A 16,519-nucleotide genomic window follows, 5' to 3' on the forward strand; every position below is an offset into this window, starting at 1 on the left:
TATGTATGCTGATACATCCGCTCTCAATGCAGTGTCAACTTTTGTGCTTCTGTAACTTTAGTCTATGAGCTTCTCTTCACTGGGGATTGTTTCCTTGGAAGCTCCTAAGACTCAGTTCCAAGCGTACCTCTCCTAGAAGCCTTCATGTTTCATCATATAAACCATTTTTTAATAATTTTTAGCTCATAGTTTCTGTATAAGATAAATGTGAATCAGAACCACACACCATACATGACATGGATTTGAGATTCAAATTTATCCAGGGTGTCTTCTTTGTCACCCATTTTCTGCATTCTTGCAATACCTCTGAGTTGGTGGGTGATGTGTCTTTAGCCATTTTTCTCAACTGAAAATTCTCTTCCCAACTCGAGGTTACGTACAGGAGAAGGACAGCCCTATCTCAGTCCCTTACTATGCACAGGCCAGAGAGGTTTGACTCTTATTCCAACTGACCATTGTAGCTCCCACTCTAAGGTTTATATCTTCTCATAATACCCTTGCAGGCTGTTTCATTTCTACTCTTATTAAAGATTGTGGACTTGCTTTGAGTTCTCATTGCATTTTTAATATTCAGATATTTTACTTTCCTGCCTTGGAGCTTTTTTTGTATGTTTTTAGGTCTGTAGTATATGTTTCTGTATTACCATATGACTTGAGTAAAAAGGATGTCTTTCCAAATCAATCAAATCTGTCATCTTAACAATCTGGATTGGCATTTTTAACACTCACTAGGTAATTCTCAAAGACATTAAAGTTTAGAAATCATACATAAAAGTTTTAAAATCACTGCATTTACAAATTTAATACTTTTTTTCACCACTGTGCCCCACTCACCACCCCACAAACACAAGCCAATTGCTCAAATTCAGTTTTACTTACTACATATTTTTGTCTTCTTACTACTACCCAATTCGTTTGAACCATTCGAATCCTTTTCAAACTGAAATCTCTGTATCCAACTTTCTTTCTTAAAATTCTACCCACCTCATACTATCAGGGTAGTCTACCTATAGCATGTATTTGTTCAAGCCTAAAATCCTTCCATTCTCTGCAAGATAAAGCCCAAAGTTCTTAGAACTATGTAAAAGATCATCCATGATCCAGCCTTTATCCCTCCTGCTTTTTGTCTCAATGTCTTGAACTTGACCTCATGAGGTTTCCAACATAGACTATGTTTATGAACTTCAGTCTTGTGCATACTAAAATGGCCTTATTCCTGTACCCCTTTCTTCCTAAACTATCTAACTTCTATTCATGTTTCAAGATTCAGCTCAGGCATTATCTCTTCTAGAAAGTCTTTGACCCTCTAGGCAGTGCTAAAGGCCCCTCCTTTGTGCTCCCAGAGGACCCTATACATACTGTGCCTTAAAACACTTGTCACAAGACAACGGCTTCCAAAAGGAAGGGATTATTCTTTATCTTTGTATTCCCAGCATTTGGCTCAGAGGCTGGCACACTGTAGATAACGTTTGTTGAGCTTAACTAAATTATTAAGAATCTCAGAAAACCAGCTCTCTCTCTAATGAGCTGGATTCTCTCTTAAAATTTTATCTGCTTTGGAATGTTTAACCTGGTCAGAAAAACATGTCCTCAAAAGTTTTAGACTAAAAAGTTTTTCAGTAGATTATGTGCTTGGAAAGTTGGGATCAGTCCAGTAGAAACGTTCAACCCTTGTTGATATACTCATTTGGCTCCCCCAGGTTGACAGAAATACCACTTTAGTATAATTCCTTAACAAATTTACAGATTTTTTTCCCATTTACTCTAACATAGAAGATAGTAATAACAATCCCATTGAAAAATAAAGAGATTGACAAAAGAATAGAGAACCAATTAAACATATTTTCTCTTGTTGAAAATATGCACAGTGACTCCAGTTTTAGATAGAAAAAAAAAAACCCAGAAGCAATACAAATGATCAAAAACTGACTAGTAATTATACTCCATATTAAACCTTTTCCGATGACTTAAGTGTTTTCCTTTTCACATATTAGAATACCTTGTAGTACTTCGAGGTTCCATAAAAATTTCCCCCCTGTAATGGACAAAAATTAGCCTAGACAGCAAAGACCTTTGAGATATTTTATGCCACAAAAATGACATTTATTTTTATTTTCTGCTGTGTGTGTTAAGTGCACACAGGGATTATGAAGGGATTTAAAATATTTAAAAAGTGTGAGTTACTTTTTAAAAAACATCTTATTACTTTTTAAGTAATAAGCTTAAAAAAGCTTTAAAAAGGAGATTTCCTTGAAGTATTCTTTTCATTGTCTCTGTTCTCCACCTAGGTTACTTTGAACATTTGAGGCTCAAAGCATTTAATCAGGGTGAGTTAATTCATTCATATGTAAACCCTGAGGTGCTTTCAAAAATTCCATTTTTCATTAGAGAAAAGGAACATCAAGGCACTTGCCTCAGATTACTATGTTGTTGACAGAGCTGGGAACAGTACTTAGAATTTTCCTACTAGATTTCTTTGAAGCTTATGAAGTCATTAAAATAACTTTGAACAATGCAATGAGTGTGAAAACAGGTATGGGAATTTTCCCTAGCTATTGTGACCTGCAGAGTTCCTAGGGAGTTGTGGGTGGGAAATAAGGTTCAGAAGGACTGAGATGTTCTTCTCCAAGTAAGAGATGGGGGAGTGCTGGAGTTTTGAATGGCCTGGTGCAGTTTGGCACTTTGATTACTATTTCTTCATATTTACCCTAAGAAAGAGAGTATTCCACAAATTCTTTCTTTTCCCCTCTTTAATTCTTCCCCCGCCCCACACTTCCACCCCTGACCTATGAATGTTGCCATTTCCCCTTAAGAACTGGATCTCTGAAGGTGGAGCATCTCCTCCCACATGCGGCCTGCACCCAGGGCCTGGCACACCAGGCGCACTCAGGGGGCCTGGTGCACCTGGGGTATGGTCCATGGCTCCACCTGGGACGTGAACCCAGGACCTTCTGCGTGTAAAGCAGACATGCTAACCCCTACACTATGGAGCCACCCTAGTATTCCACAAATTCTTTAACTGTATTGCCATACCATAACATAATTCCCAAAACCTAAGATTCCTTTGCTCCCACTAAGTCTTTTCTTTCTGCAGCTGAAATTGGCCATCTGTGTTAAAAATGCAGACATATTTTCTTGACAGACCGTCACAGAAACCTCCCCATCTGCAACTTCTGGAGTTGCTGCTGTCTGCACTTCCCCAACTCACACTCATGCCTACCTAAGTGCCCTCCTGTATAGAAATAAACATGTGTCCACGGGACTCTCATACTGCTTTTGTGGCCAGCACCTAGCTCTTCTCTATAGATACTCCTCTAGTCTACCTTTGCAGATGTGCACATCAAAACCAACCAGAAAGCTTAAAAGCTGATTACCAGTCCCACACCCAAACTCTCTCAAATTCTGATTGAGCAGGACTGGAGAGAAGCTCGAGCTGATGTATTTTTTAAAAAGCTTTTCAGTTGGATCCAATGTGCAGATGTCAAACTATGGAACAGGAGGGGAAGCCTTAATAGGCCTGTTTTAAAAAGGGCAGATGAAGGAGAGAGAGAGGTTCATCACTGAATTCACTTGTCTGATAATAATCTCCTATGTGTTTCTTTTTCTAACAACCACTGGATAGCTATCAAAATTTACCTATTTCTTAGGCTATTGCATTCTTGAGCTATGTCTGCTTGATGCCCTCAAGCCTGTTTGTCTGCCAGTAGGGTTTTGCATTTCCTATCGACAGTAGACCTTTTCTTTATAGAAAAGAAGGAAGACCCTATACTAGACATAAAAAGAATGCCTGATTTAGAAGTCTGTGATAGAAATTATCTTACTAAAATTATTTAATAAGATATGAGAAAGCTTCTAAATGTTTTCCCAATTTGGAACCAATATACTTGGCTGACAATAAAAATGAAAAGTAAACCTTTCTGGAAATGAAAATGTAACTTGAAATTAAAAGATGAAAAGTTTCAGTTCATCTAGGAAAGGCAAGTATTGCAATTGTTGTACTACTATGATCGCTATTTTAGGAAATGTCTTCCGCACAATAGCCAGGAGGTAGAAGCAGCCCATGTGTCCAAGAATGGATGAATGGACAAACAAGATGTGATACATACATACAATGGAATATTACTGAGCCTTAAAAAGGAAGGAAATTCTGACACATGCTAACCATTGAATGAACCTAGAGGACATTCTGCTAAGTGAAAAAGCCAATAAAAAAAAGACTAATACTGTTTGATTCTACTTATATGAGGTACCAGAGTAGTCAGATTTATAGAAACAGAGTGTTTTCCAGGGGCTAAAAGGAGGAGAAATGGTAAGTTGTTATTTAATGGGTAGAAAGTCTCAGTTATCCAAGATAAAAAAAAATTCTAGAGATTGGTCGCACATCAAAGTACACATACTTAACACTTAGAAATGTTTATGATGGTAAATTTCATGATATATATTTTATCATCATTAAAAAGGAAAAAAAATGTCTTCTGATTGAAAAGCCAAGTGCAGTACATTTGTGACTAGGTAATTGATAGTGTCAGTTTAGATAGGTCACCATAGAATTGAAATTGGGAAAAGTACAAGTCAGTTTTGACTTTAACATCTGATACTTGGGCAAAATTAGGGAGCTTCTTCTTCATCTCTTCATTCTTTTAGACTGTCGAAAAGTATTTGTCACACACACGTCTTCTGAGCTTTAGTTTCACAGAAGCTTAAATGGCTTTAGTCAGCCTCATTCTTATTTTGGGGGCAGGATCAGATTCAGTCTAGGGTGTCCCAAGGATGTATTTCTGGTGACCTGACATTTCCAGATCTGAGTGACCTCCTGTCAGGCGAATGCTTTTTCCACTATTACTAACGATTCCCTAAAAGTTTGAGTGTAAAGCAGAATGTATCAAATATGGCTCCTATGGATTTTCTGGGTCAAGACCAGAACAGGTAACTCATCATTTGTCAAACTTGGGATATCTTCAACCTATTCCTGATGAATAACTCATCTGATTATTCCTAAATCTTATAATCTCAGACTCTGGGAAGCTATGACACCACAAGTCACTAGCGAGAGATGAGCCAAGTGGCTTTAAGCCCAGTAGGGTATGTTTCCCTCCCCACCAGTTATCCTTGCATATCTTAGAGACCAAGGGTGTGTTGATGGGAACAGGCTTAAAGGTCTACCAGACAGGACTTTGCAATCTAAAGATTCCTGTTTAGGAGTTCAGATTTATGTGTTATCTTTTTACTGCTAGCTTTCTTAAGGGAATTAAAGAAAGCACCTTGCTAGAAAGTGAAGTAAGAGACAGATTCCTGAGTCTGACAAAACCAAGTTACAATTCGAATTTAATGACTTGTTTTGTAGCAAGGACATTTGTCTAAACTTGTTAAAATATGCAATCTGAAACTTGCTAATATCTACATAGCAAAAATTCACATCATCACCACACCTTTTCCTCCCTGACTCTTTGCATGCTATTTACAAGTGACAAATGCTTCTTTTATTGGGTTATACCTTTGCAACCTCATCTTGCATGCACATATCCCAACTCGCATGCAGTATCAGATTCAGAAATTAAATTTTTGTTCTAAGGACTATTGAAAATAATGATATATAAATCCAAATATCCTCGTCTCTCCACCTACGAAATGTGGCTTCATGGCATGAATGAAGCAGCTTCTCTAAATAGTGAGAAGGACAAGACAAAAAATTTAACTAAAGTTACAGCTGGAATGTTGAGTATGAAGAATGAAACTGCTTAATGTTCAGACCATTTCCCCAAGTGCTAAGCTGCCTCCGCGGAACTGGGCTGACAACTTTTAGTGCAGAAGTTTGCAGGTGTGGTAAACCACTGCTATTTCTAGCATCATCTTTAAAGGTTTATGATGTACTTTTTATTTAGTATTGGTGACGTTGTAACCTGTGGCCATTTGATGACAAGATAATCAGGTTTCTAATATTGTAACAAAATCACCCCTTGTGTTTCTTAGCTAAAATCTTACAATCTGACAATCATTAGCTTAGTCTCTCCCTTAGAGCTTTCCTGTAATTCCATTCTTGACCACTGGGGCAACTTACACTATAAACCTTTTTTTTTTAATTAAAATTTTTTTCCGATTACAGTTGACATTCAATATTATATTAGTTTTAGGTGTACAGCATAGCAGATATTTATATAACTTATGAAATGGTTCCCTCCAATAAGTCTAGTACCCACCTGACAGTTATTACAATGTTATCTACTATATTTCGTATGCTATACTTAACATCCCTGTGACTATTATGTAATGGAGATATAATGTCACACATGCATCATCAGCACACATTGATAAGAAAGCATGAATGAGAACAAAATTGTGGAGGGGTTACCAAATGCCTTTGCAATTAGACCCCCCGAAGTGACCTGGCCTTGTAGCTCTTGGACAAATAATCTTTAAGGTAATTCAGTTTTGATCACTAGATTATATTTATAGTAGTGAAGACTGTATGTTTGTAATCTATTTGAACATCAACTTTTTTCTTTGCTTTGTACTTACATCATCTTGAAAAACTTGGTTAATCCAACTGAAGGCTAAGACACAGTTTCAGAGGCATTTGCTGTCTCCTCTTAGTCTTCTTTTACAATACAATTTGCTCTTTATTACAATGATAGCTGAGAAGGAATTGAGAAGAGGAAAAGCAAGAAAAGGGAATTTTTAGGGTAGCAATAACAACTGAACCGTTAAATATCATTGAGCTTCTGGATAAAAGTAGTTGGTCTCAGCATATGCAGACTACACAGCACTGCTTCTGCGGCTTGGTAGTACTAAATAGTTGTGACTTCCCACCACCTGCTTTATTAACTTTTTCTATCCACTTGAATTTATATTGCCCAATTAGTTTAGTATTCAAGTGAATCTTCCCTTTCAAGTAAGAGTCAAAAAGGCAAATCACATCTTGAGCTAGAAGTCAAGTTTGATGCTTTAATTTCTGGTGGTTTCTTCAAATGCATTTCACCCTCCTTAGCCGAATTAACTGTCAAACATTGCTTGCGATGAACCTAATTAGAAACTTTAAATTTCTTAGGGGGAAACTTGATTTGAGATTCTTGCCTCTTGTGAAACTACTTTTGTTTCCAGACGTATACCAGATTAAAGCAACTGAAAAAGGATTGACAAATTACTCATTTAATTGCAGCTTATATTTAACTAACAGATATTACTCTAAAGCCCTGTGCTCAACAATTCATTGCCAAGAACCACTGTCTCAGAAGTTCTGCTTGTAAAGAATAAAGATCCTAACATCATAATAGCAGTAACAATATTAACTAATAGCATTCCTCTCAGCAGTTTACAAAACATTCACCCGTACCTTCGCTCTCTTACTTTTAACACCATACTTCTTTATGTGAAATCAGATCTATTTCACTTTAAACTTATAAATTCCTGCTGTAAAATTGTTTCAACTCTGCATTAAGAAAGCAGCGGTTTTTATAAACATTGTATTTCATGGGAAAAATAATACATATCACAGAAAACTTTCCACTTTGCTTTCTCTAATTTCTCTTGTATGCTGTCCAAAGCCATCCGATGCTAAATGAGAATCATTTCTCTTATAATTTTCCTTTTCTTTACTTATATTTCCTTATCATTTGTTGAGTTGTTTTAAGGCCAGCTCTTTATGCTCACTGAGCCTGTATCCCCTTTAATTTCCTGGTTTTCAGGGCAAAGCAGAGTTTCTGAAGGAGAGCAATATTTACCAGGAAGATTAACTTAGATTTTCTTTACTACTAGAAAATCCTTCAAAGCGATTTAAGCACTGTGGTGCTTCAGAGTCACAATTTTCCCATTCTCAAACATGTGCCTTTGCTTTATGATTCAAGATAAGTCACAGATGGCCAATAGCTGCCAATCTCCTCCCAGAAGGCAGCCTCAGTCAAGTTCAAAAGGATTGATGGGCACGAAACAACAACAACAACAAAAACCAAAACCAAATATCTAACCAATTACAAAGTTTTTGTAGAGAAAAAGCTCCTCGTTTTTTATAATCATATTAGAGGAGCTTAGCAACACTTTTACAAGTCAGGTATGGGAATTCTTTCTCAACACCTGTATATTCCGTCCTCTCTGGTTTCTGTTTTTTGCTTTCTTCTGCCCACGTCACTTCTTGTGGCTGTTTGCCAATGATGCCAACACTTGTTGAGGTGGGGCTGAGAAACTGAAATTGCTTCATATACAGCTTTGGCCCTTTGGGCTCTCTCTATCCCCCAGGGAGGACTGGACTGGAAAACAGCTTCGTACCAGGCTCTGTTAGGTGTGACAATGCACTTCTCTCTGTTCTCAGGGTGTGCTTTGAGACTGTAAGACAAAAAAGTAGATTTGGCTTTAGCAGGCACTTACTATTTTTCTTTTCAGAAGACCTTGATATTGAACGCTTGGGTTTCTTTTTTGCCATGCTTAGCCAGTAACATAAAAACTTATTTATTGCACTGTAGCTCCTTTCTTTCTCGATTGTAAGCCTGATTAATGTTTATGGATAAGAATGAGGGGGCAGGGTTACACTCACACACACACAAAAAGAGCATAGTGGCAGTAGCCCTTAATCTCCGAAATGGCATATTTGACTGAGTACAGATACTCTAGTGCTATCCGAAGGCAGGTTGGCTGGTAGACATTGATCCAGCTTACTTCTTTGAATTTAGCAGGATCTCAATTACCTAAAACCTCTTCATTCTTTCAAATATAACCCAGATATGTACTATATAGAATGACCCGAGGCCAGTCCTCCTTGGTTCTCTGTGTGAGGATGACTTTAAAGAAAGGCTGCCTGCCTAAATAACTGTTGTTTTTAACATTGGGACTTTAGCCCTCAGGGATCTTAGCTACTGCTCCAGTTTCCAATCATGTATTTATTCCACTGAACTTCAGCTCTGATGGCCAAGGAGCAACATGATATAGTAGAAAAAAAAAGAAAAAAAGAAAAAAAGAACACTGAACTAGAGAGTCAGAAAACCTGGCTTTGAATCCTGCTTCTGCAGTTTTATTAGCTGTGACTTTGGGCAAATCATGTCATTTTTCTCTGCTTCCACTTTTGCATCTCGAAAATGCTAAGGTTGGACAATCTGGTTTTCAAAGATTGCACCCAATTCTGGGTCATCTGAGATTTAATGATTTTTTTTTTGCTTTCCTAATTTGTACTGCTCAAAAACTTCATGATTAGAAGTGAGACACTTCTTGCCTTAAGAAATGGATTTATAGAGGAAGAACTGTCATCTTATTCAAACTCCCCACAATGTAGGACGCTGGGTGGGATGAGGTATGTGCAAGTACAGCACGGTGATGGAAGGCACGGTCTGGTGCTGGACTGCTCGTATTTAAATTGAGTCACTAATTGATTTTGGGAAAGTTACTTAAAGCTCTCTGTGCTTCAGTATTTGCATCTAAAAATGGGATTAATAATAGTCCTACATCATTAGTTTGCTACAAAAATGAAATGAGCTAGTACATATAGAGTTCTCAGAACTATGCCTATCACAGTATAGATGGTCAGTAAGTGTTAGCTTCCCTGGATTTTTCCCAGTAATAGTCTGTATACCATATGCAAGGAAGGGCAACTTATTGTCTTTCAGGGCAGAAATGCAAACTTTTGGACAATTCTATTGTTAGAAAGTTCTACCTTATCATTGGAATTCACTCCAAGGTAAAGTTTATCTCTTTATCTTGCATTAATTTGTAACTTCTCTTACATAAACACTTACACAAGCATTTCTGGAAACTAGAACATATACTGGCAAACTCCACCTCTATCTCTAATAATTAATTACCTCATAGAGGGAAAGAACCGAGCCTTGACTCCAACTACTAGTAAACTCTTCCCTTGTAGTGAGTCAAGATGTTTGTTTAATCACTGGGATTTTGTCTTATTTTTATTAGAAAATCCAAACCTTCTGGGTGGGAGGAACAGAATTAAATTGTATCCCTATAACATATTGTAACATAAAATAATCTACTTATAAGGGAGGGATACTACAAAGAACTGAAAAATATCAGCTGTAATTTTTAAAATCTGACTTCTCTTGGCCATTAAATATGAACAGTGGTCACAGGGCAGCCTAGCTCTCGGTCAAAGATACGATGAGGCCTGAGAGTTTGTATATCAACTAGTTCCCCTATGACTTCATTAAATGAAATAAGACAAAGCTATATTTTGAATTTTTTTGTCTGCCATTCAAGGCATTTTGTAAGAAAGGTTCATATGATCTACTCTTTGTCATTCAGATGACTCAGCTGATTAGAATGGTCATAATTTTCAGGATCCTCTGAAGAGAGACATTAAGAGGGCTCAGAACACCTGGCACAGGTAGCCCTTAGCTGGATTCATCAAGTCTTTCCTTTATTTCCAAGGTTCTCTAAAGATATCATAGCAACCCCTGCTATAAATGCCTCGCCATCACGCTTCAATGGTACTCTTTTAAATCCAAGTCTGTTATATTGTCTTTCTATTTCTACTAATTAGAGCAACTCAAACTCAAATATCAAAGAGTACCTTTAAGTAAATTAACAAATTAATGGTGCTATGTATTAGTGAAGCCTCATGTTATCATTGAAAACAAAACTAAACATTTGGAATCAAAAGACCTTTGTTCAAATCAATTATCTACTTACTAACTAAGAAACCACGACTAGTTTTACTCAAACTCTCTGGGACCTCCCTGTCTCACCTACAAAATAGAGACACTAACATAGATGGTAATTAGGTTTCATCAATGAACAGTGGCTGCTGGGAGTGTAGGTTAAAGATTGTGAAGCCAGGTATGCAACCCAGGGTGAAAGAATCCCCAAATCAAAGATCTGTCATGGAGAAGGAAGAATACACATGGCACAATATGTTAGCCATCCCTGGACATTTAAAACATTCATCTGAGGGTAGTATAAATATAAAACAAGAAACACAAAATTGATTTTTTTAAGCCAAGTTTTATTCAAATGCTACCATCAGTTTCATCAGTTTCATTATTACTAATGGGCTACTAGAAGAGAAATGAAAGGAGAAATCTGCCTGTGTCTTCTGTATTCAAACCAAGTTATTTTTGTTTTGTTTTTTGTTTGTTTGTTTTGTTTTGTTTTGTTTTGTATGTTATTAGTAGCATTATCAGTGGCCCTCTGGAGATAAAACCCATTTTTATTCTACACGTTCTCTAAATGAATGAAAGTGGGCCGAATGCGGTAGGTTTCGGACAAAGTGGGAAGAAGCCATGTGCTGGTAGGCCGAAGACCGAGGTGCCACAGGAAGTAAGAGGTAGGGCCTTAGAGTGTTTCTCACATCATTCCACATAGGCAGCCACTTACTTTGCCTAGGCATTGGGCCAGCCCTGGCAGGAGATTGGATCAAGGCTATTTGCATGTCTCTTTTCAGAACGTTAAGTTTAATCTACCCATACAAAATGAAGAGGAGATCAATGCAATCATGCAGATAACTTAATTTAGGAGGAGAAGGAAGAGGAAGAGGGAGAAGAAGACAGATTGCTTGCTTTCAATAAACTACAAATCTTATTTTCTGTAAAGTATAAAAAGTATAAAGTATCTTTGGAAAAGATACTTTAGTATTTTGGTGGAGGGTTGAGAATTTCCCTGATGAGTTTCGAGGAATAATAATGACAAAAACAGAAACATATATCTGCAAACATAGCACTGGGTACTGTCATTTATGTATAATGCCATTTAATCGCCACCAGCTCCATGAAATGAGATCTAGGGACTGGAGATGTCATGTGCCTGGCCCTATTTCTCATGGCAATAACTGACAAAGCCCAGCCTTAGAATCTGAGGCCATGATTCAAAGTATGTGGAAAGACCAAGAAATTTTAAACAGCGCTGGCAATTCTGTGTTGAAACTCTTTTATAAATAGTCCCCTGATTAGTTCTAATTCCCATTGACTTGGTATAATACAAGCTATTCAGCAATGTGATACAGATAGATATTTCCTTTTCAAAATATTGCACAAATACATGATTTCCTCCCTCTGTCCACCATGCAGGAGAAGGAGGAAAAGAGCAAGGTAATAGGAATTTATCTGCAAGCTATAAAGCCTTCCTATCCTTTCAGTAATCACCGAGGGGGAACTCCTAGTTACTAAGGAGACCATAACAGACTCCATTAGGTTCAAGTACAACACTTTGGTTGCCTGGCTAGAGAATGCCAAAAAAGCAAAGGAAAATATTATCATTGCTGAAATCATTTGATGTCTATGACTAATAAAAAACATGTTGGCAAATTGAATTTTTAGAAATGCCCAAAGGGCTTGGTTTGAGCTATAAATTAATAGCATACAGCAGTTCTGTCTACAGAAAAGAAAAAAAGACAAAGATGTTAACCTATTTTAAAATTTATCTGAATAACCAAAAGGGCCAACAGACACCTTAAGCAACCAATCTATGTCTTTTATTCAATCTTTTTAAATTTAAATTTTTTCTTTCTCTCCTTTCCTTTATAGCTAAATAATAAAGTCCGTACATTTTGAGTCACTTTATCCTTGAATTCTAAGGAACCTACAGGGCTTCTCGGCATTCTTATTTAATATCTCACGAATACCAGAATTATCCTTAAAGAATCCCTGAGAAACTGCACCCACCTTAGAGACTATGAGGACTGAGGTATCCATTCATGTATGTGCTGTGCCCATCAGCACCTGGGGGAAGCCAGAGGTAGAAAGAGCTGGGGGTAAGCCAGACTTTCAATTACCTCTTGACCCAGGTCCCAGAGGTTACAGTGGGCCTGCCTGAAGATGTTCATCCAGTCTCTGCTTGATCATTCCCAGAGCTCGAGGCCTTTGCCAGGACCCATCCTGTCTTGTTATGGATGCAACTCTGACTGTTGAAGGTTGCTTTCTCATGCTATGCCAAAATCTACTTCCTAGTGTTTTCTTCCCATTGTTCCTCATGGTATTTCTAGAACAATGCTATTTGACTTAACTTCCTCTCCTCTGGAATAGTCCCTTAGATAATTGAAGCCAACTGTCATGACTCCTCTATATACTGTCTCCTCCAAACTAAATATTCTCTGCTTCTTTCTTAGATCATAAGGCAAATATACAACAATTATAACAACAATAAGAGGCAGAACATAAAATCACCATAAAACGAAAAGGTGGTTTGGAAATCAGAATTTTAAAAAATGAGGTTTTTTTTTAATTTAAAAACTAAAATATTTAACTGATATTGAGAAGCACTGTCTTTCCAGAGTTCCTGCGCTCTATCCAAGTCCTCCTGTCAAAATGGAAAGGCAGTTTGATAAGACTTTTCCTTAGTGACACAATGCCAGCACCTAGTGATCATTCAGCAGTTCTCACCAAGTCGTGTTTATTTTTTGCTGTTTTTTTTTTACTATCCATGACTACTTTGAGAAAAGGCTCTAGAAAAATACTTGTCTGCATACAGATAGTTGTGACATAATTTCAAAATCTGAATTTCATCTATTAAGAGTTAAAGTAGGGGCAAATTAAGAAAACTAAATCTTTAGTTCTTTTTATTCCCTATATTCTCTATTTTATTAAAATTCTAAACATACAGGAAAGTCAAAATAACTTTATAGTAAACACCCTTATGCCTAATAACTGGATACTATAATTAATATTTTTGCTATCTTCAATTTGTCACATATCTATCAGTTTCTCTAGCCATCATTGACCAGTTTTAATTTTTTACGCATATCAATATAAATTGCATTCATCAGTACACCTAATCCCTACACTTCAGCATGCATATCATTATCAGTTCTTTTCTGATATTTTAAATTAGACTCTCTTCTGAATCCCTCTTTCTACCCTTTTCCTCATTCCTTACAATTTCTTAATTTTATTTCTGTACCCTTCCTCCCACTTTCTAGCCCCAAATTCTAAGTGGTAAAAGGAAAGTGTGAAAAATCTGAGCATGGTGCAGTCTTGAAGTAGCATTGGGAAAGGTTGCTAATGACCACACAGGGCCTCATACCTGTTATCAGCACAGGCCTGGGATGGACAAGGTTCTCATGAATGAGCTGATGCAAACCAACTTACAAGAGAGGGAAGTATAGATTAGCATGACAATTTGATAATTTACTATGAGAAGCACAGCTATCAAATACCCAGGTGCGTGCATTTCTTTATCAGCTCAGTGTCTCCCTGAACTAATCTATCCATAGGAGAGGCCAACTCGTGAAGGGTTTTGGTGGATAGAGACACAGAGGAAAGAAATTAGTTAGAAGGTTTTAGCAGCATGAAGCAGAGACCTTATCAGTGTTGCCGATTCAACAGCTGGCCAGCACGGGGCCTGACACCAAAGGGGTATTTCATACTTAGTACAATGATGTAATGAGCATGTGAATACTAACTACCACCGTAGTAGGACTGCCATACAGACCAGGCACTCATGTTATGGTTCAGGGCACCTCTCCCCTGGACTGCACAGGGTGAACCCTGCCAAAGTCCACCCCTCCAATTCTTTTTAAGAAGTTCCATGACTAAGATTCTCCTTTGAGTAATGCATTCTCTTTTAGCCCTTCTGCATGGCATTTAATTAGCTTTTGGGAAGTCCTAATCTTCCTGTTTGGCTCTGGAAGACAACCTGTCTTTAAAATGGGAGGTCTGTGTCTATCTAATCCCATCTTTGATAAACTGACTTCACTGGCTTTACTCTCAAAAAAAAGAGTGTGATGCCCTACTGCCCCAGTGTACTCCTTTCAAATACTGGAGAGTCTTCCCTGATGAGTGAAAACCATTCTTTTTCCTATCTTGAGATTTATGTCTAATAAAAACTGTGAGTGATTTATTTGCTGGGCTTCCTAATTACCTGCCCACAAAGACTTGGCAAGATGAGCTCTTCAGTGGAAAGGCAGCAGCACAAAAGTGCAGATGCCACACTTTTCATAATAGACAACTTCTCCATAATTGCAGATAAATCCAATTTTGACAAATCAAATTCACTTTGAAATCATAAAAGGAGCCTTCCAGCTGTAAAGTCTCAAGGTGAATCCTTTGGTTACATAAAAACTTTCCAATGTAGCTATTTAAAGATTTAGATATCATCAATCGGATTGTTTTATAACAAGGAATTCCTCTCCCCTATTGCTTGAACACCATTCCTAGCCCTGACCACTTTCCCTACATGGATACCATAATAAATATCTATAAACATCATCATTTCATGGTAGTATCACACCCTTTAGAATTGATTTGAATGCAAGCCATTATGGTATTAGGATGAAAAATGACAGAATCAAGTCTCTATTTTGCGTGAGTCTACCTACAGATTGGAAAAAAATATCAAATACTTTCAGGCATTGGTACCTCAGTGGCAAAATGCCAACTGCCAACTAGAGTTTTTCTCTAATTGCCTCTATTATAACCAACAAAACACAAGGTTCAGATCCAGATAAAAAACCCTTCAAGAGGGTAAAAAGATACTATGATGCGGAGAGTAGGCTTTGCTCATTGGGGATTCGAATGCTCTGACTGCATATGCGCTCAGTTTCATGACTGAGGACAGGACTCAGTCTAGATAAACAGAGAGCATTTCATCTAAGCCTGGCTTCAAAGGCCATATTTGTTCAGACATCATTTGTTCTTTTTATTCCTTTTATGTTTCTGTCTCCAGAAACTTTTATTATTATTATTATTTTTAGAAACTAAAGCACAAAAGGAAACTGAAAAAGCTACAAATTGATTTGGCAACAGCTAAGCAAGAGGCTGCCATCACAGTCCTGGAACTCAATGAGAAGATAAAGACTCTATTTGAAGGAACGCCAGCCCCTAGAGGTCAGTATTAGCACGTGACAGTTGCACTGGCCTATGGTCCTGGGTGATGTATATAGTTTTATTGGCAACAAAGCAAAAACAAGGCCACAGTGCCAGGCAGCACACTGGCCCAGCAGCATGCTGACCTGGCCTGACCTCCATTCTGCATGAATGGACACAGCACAAACTACTAACTCTATACTGGGTTCACTTTCACCACAAGAGAGATGGAGAATGAATGAATAAGCAGTTCTTTAAAGGAAAGTCTCTGAAGCTGAAGAGCTGGACTGAAATAGATCTGATAAGTGTCTTTGCACAAGTTGGGTGGCAGTGAGGGCAGGACAGGGACGAAGGAGGAAGACCTAAGCCCTCCGGGGACAGGGCTCTGGAGTGGGGCAAGGAGAGGAGCTCATCTAAAAATGCAGACGGGCTTAAAGACTAAGACACAATAGACAAATGAACCAGTAACAAGCAGGTAAGGCTGGTTGAAGATAAAATCTGGTGGTTCAGAAAAATTTTAACAGCCACTTTGGCTTGGATTTTTTTAAGCCTTCTCTAAAAGACTCTTAGCAATAATATTAACATTTAACACTCTGTGCTAGGCATTTTGTTAAGTACTTCATGTGTATTTAATTCTCAGAAGTAAGTACATTTATGTAGTCTACAAGAATAAGCAGAGGCTTAGAGATGCTGATAACCTTGCCCCAGGCAAGATGCCTGTGAGCTTCACCTGGGCAACCAGCCTCCAGACAGGAATTTACCCTACCCCAGGGTGCCTGTGCAGTTCTAAC

At 37.8% G+C, this 16,519-nt stretch overlaps 1 protein-coding gene across 1 annotated transcript in view; it reads left to right on the plus strand.

Annotated features, from left to right (window-relative positions):
* The window catches only part of CCDC192 (coiled-coil domain containing 192), a 172,780-nt gene that overhangs the window by 93,438 nt on the left and 62,823 nt on the right, over window positions 1–16,519 (plus strand). Inside the window, exon 5 of the mRNA XM_039848352.1 lies at window positions 15,617–15,749. Within this exon, the coding sequence (XP_039704286.1) occupies window positions 15,617–15,749 (133 nt within the window). The remainder of the gene's footprint in view (window positions 1–15,616; window positions 15,750–16,519) is intronic.

The sequence above is a fragment of the Pteropus medius genome, unplaced genomic scaffold (assembly GCF_902729225.1).
Source record: "Pteropus medius unplaced genomic scaffold, Ma_sr-lr_union100, whole genome shotgun sequence".
Lineage (NCBI taxonomy): Eukaryota > Metazoa > Chordata > Mammalia > Chiroptera > Pteropodidae > Pteropus > Pteropus medius.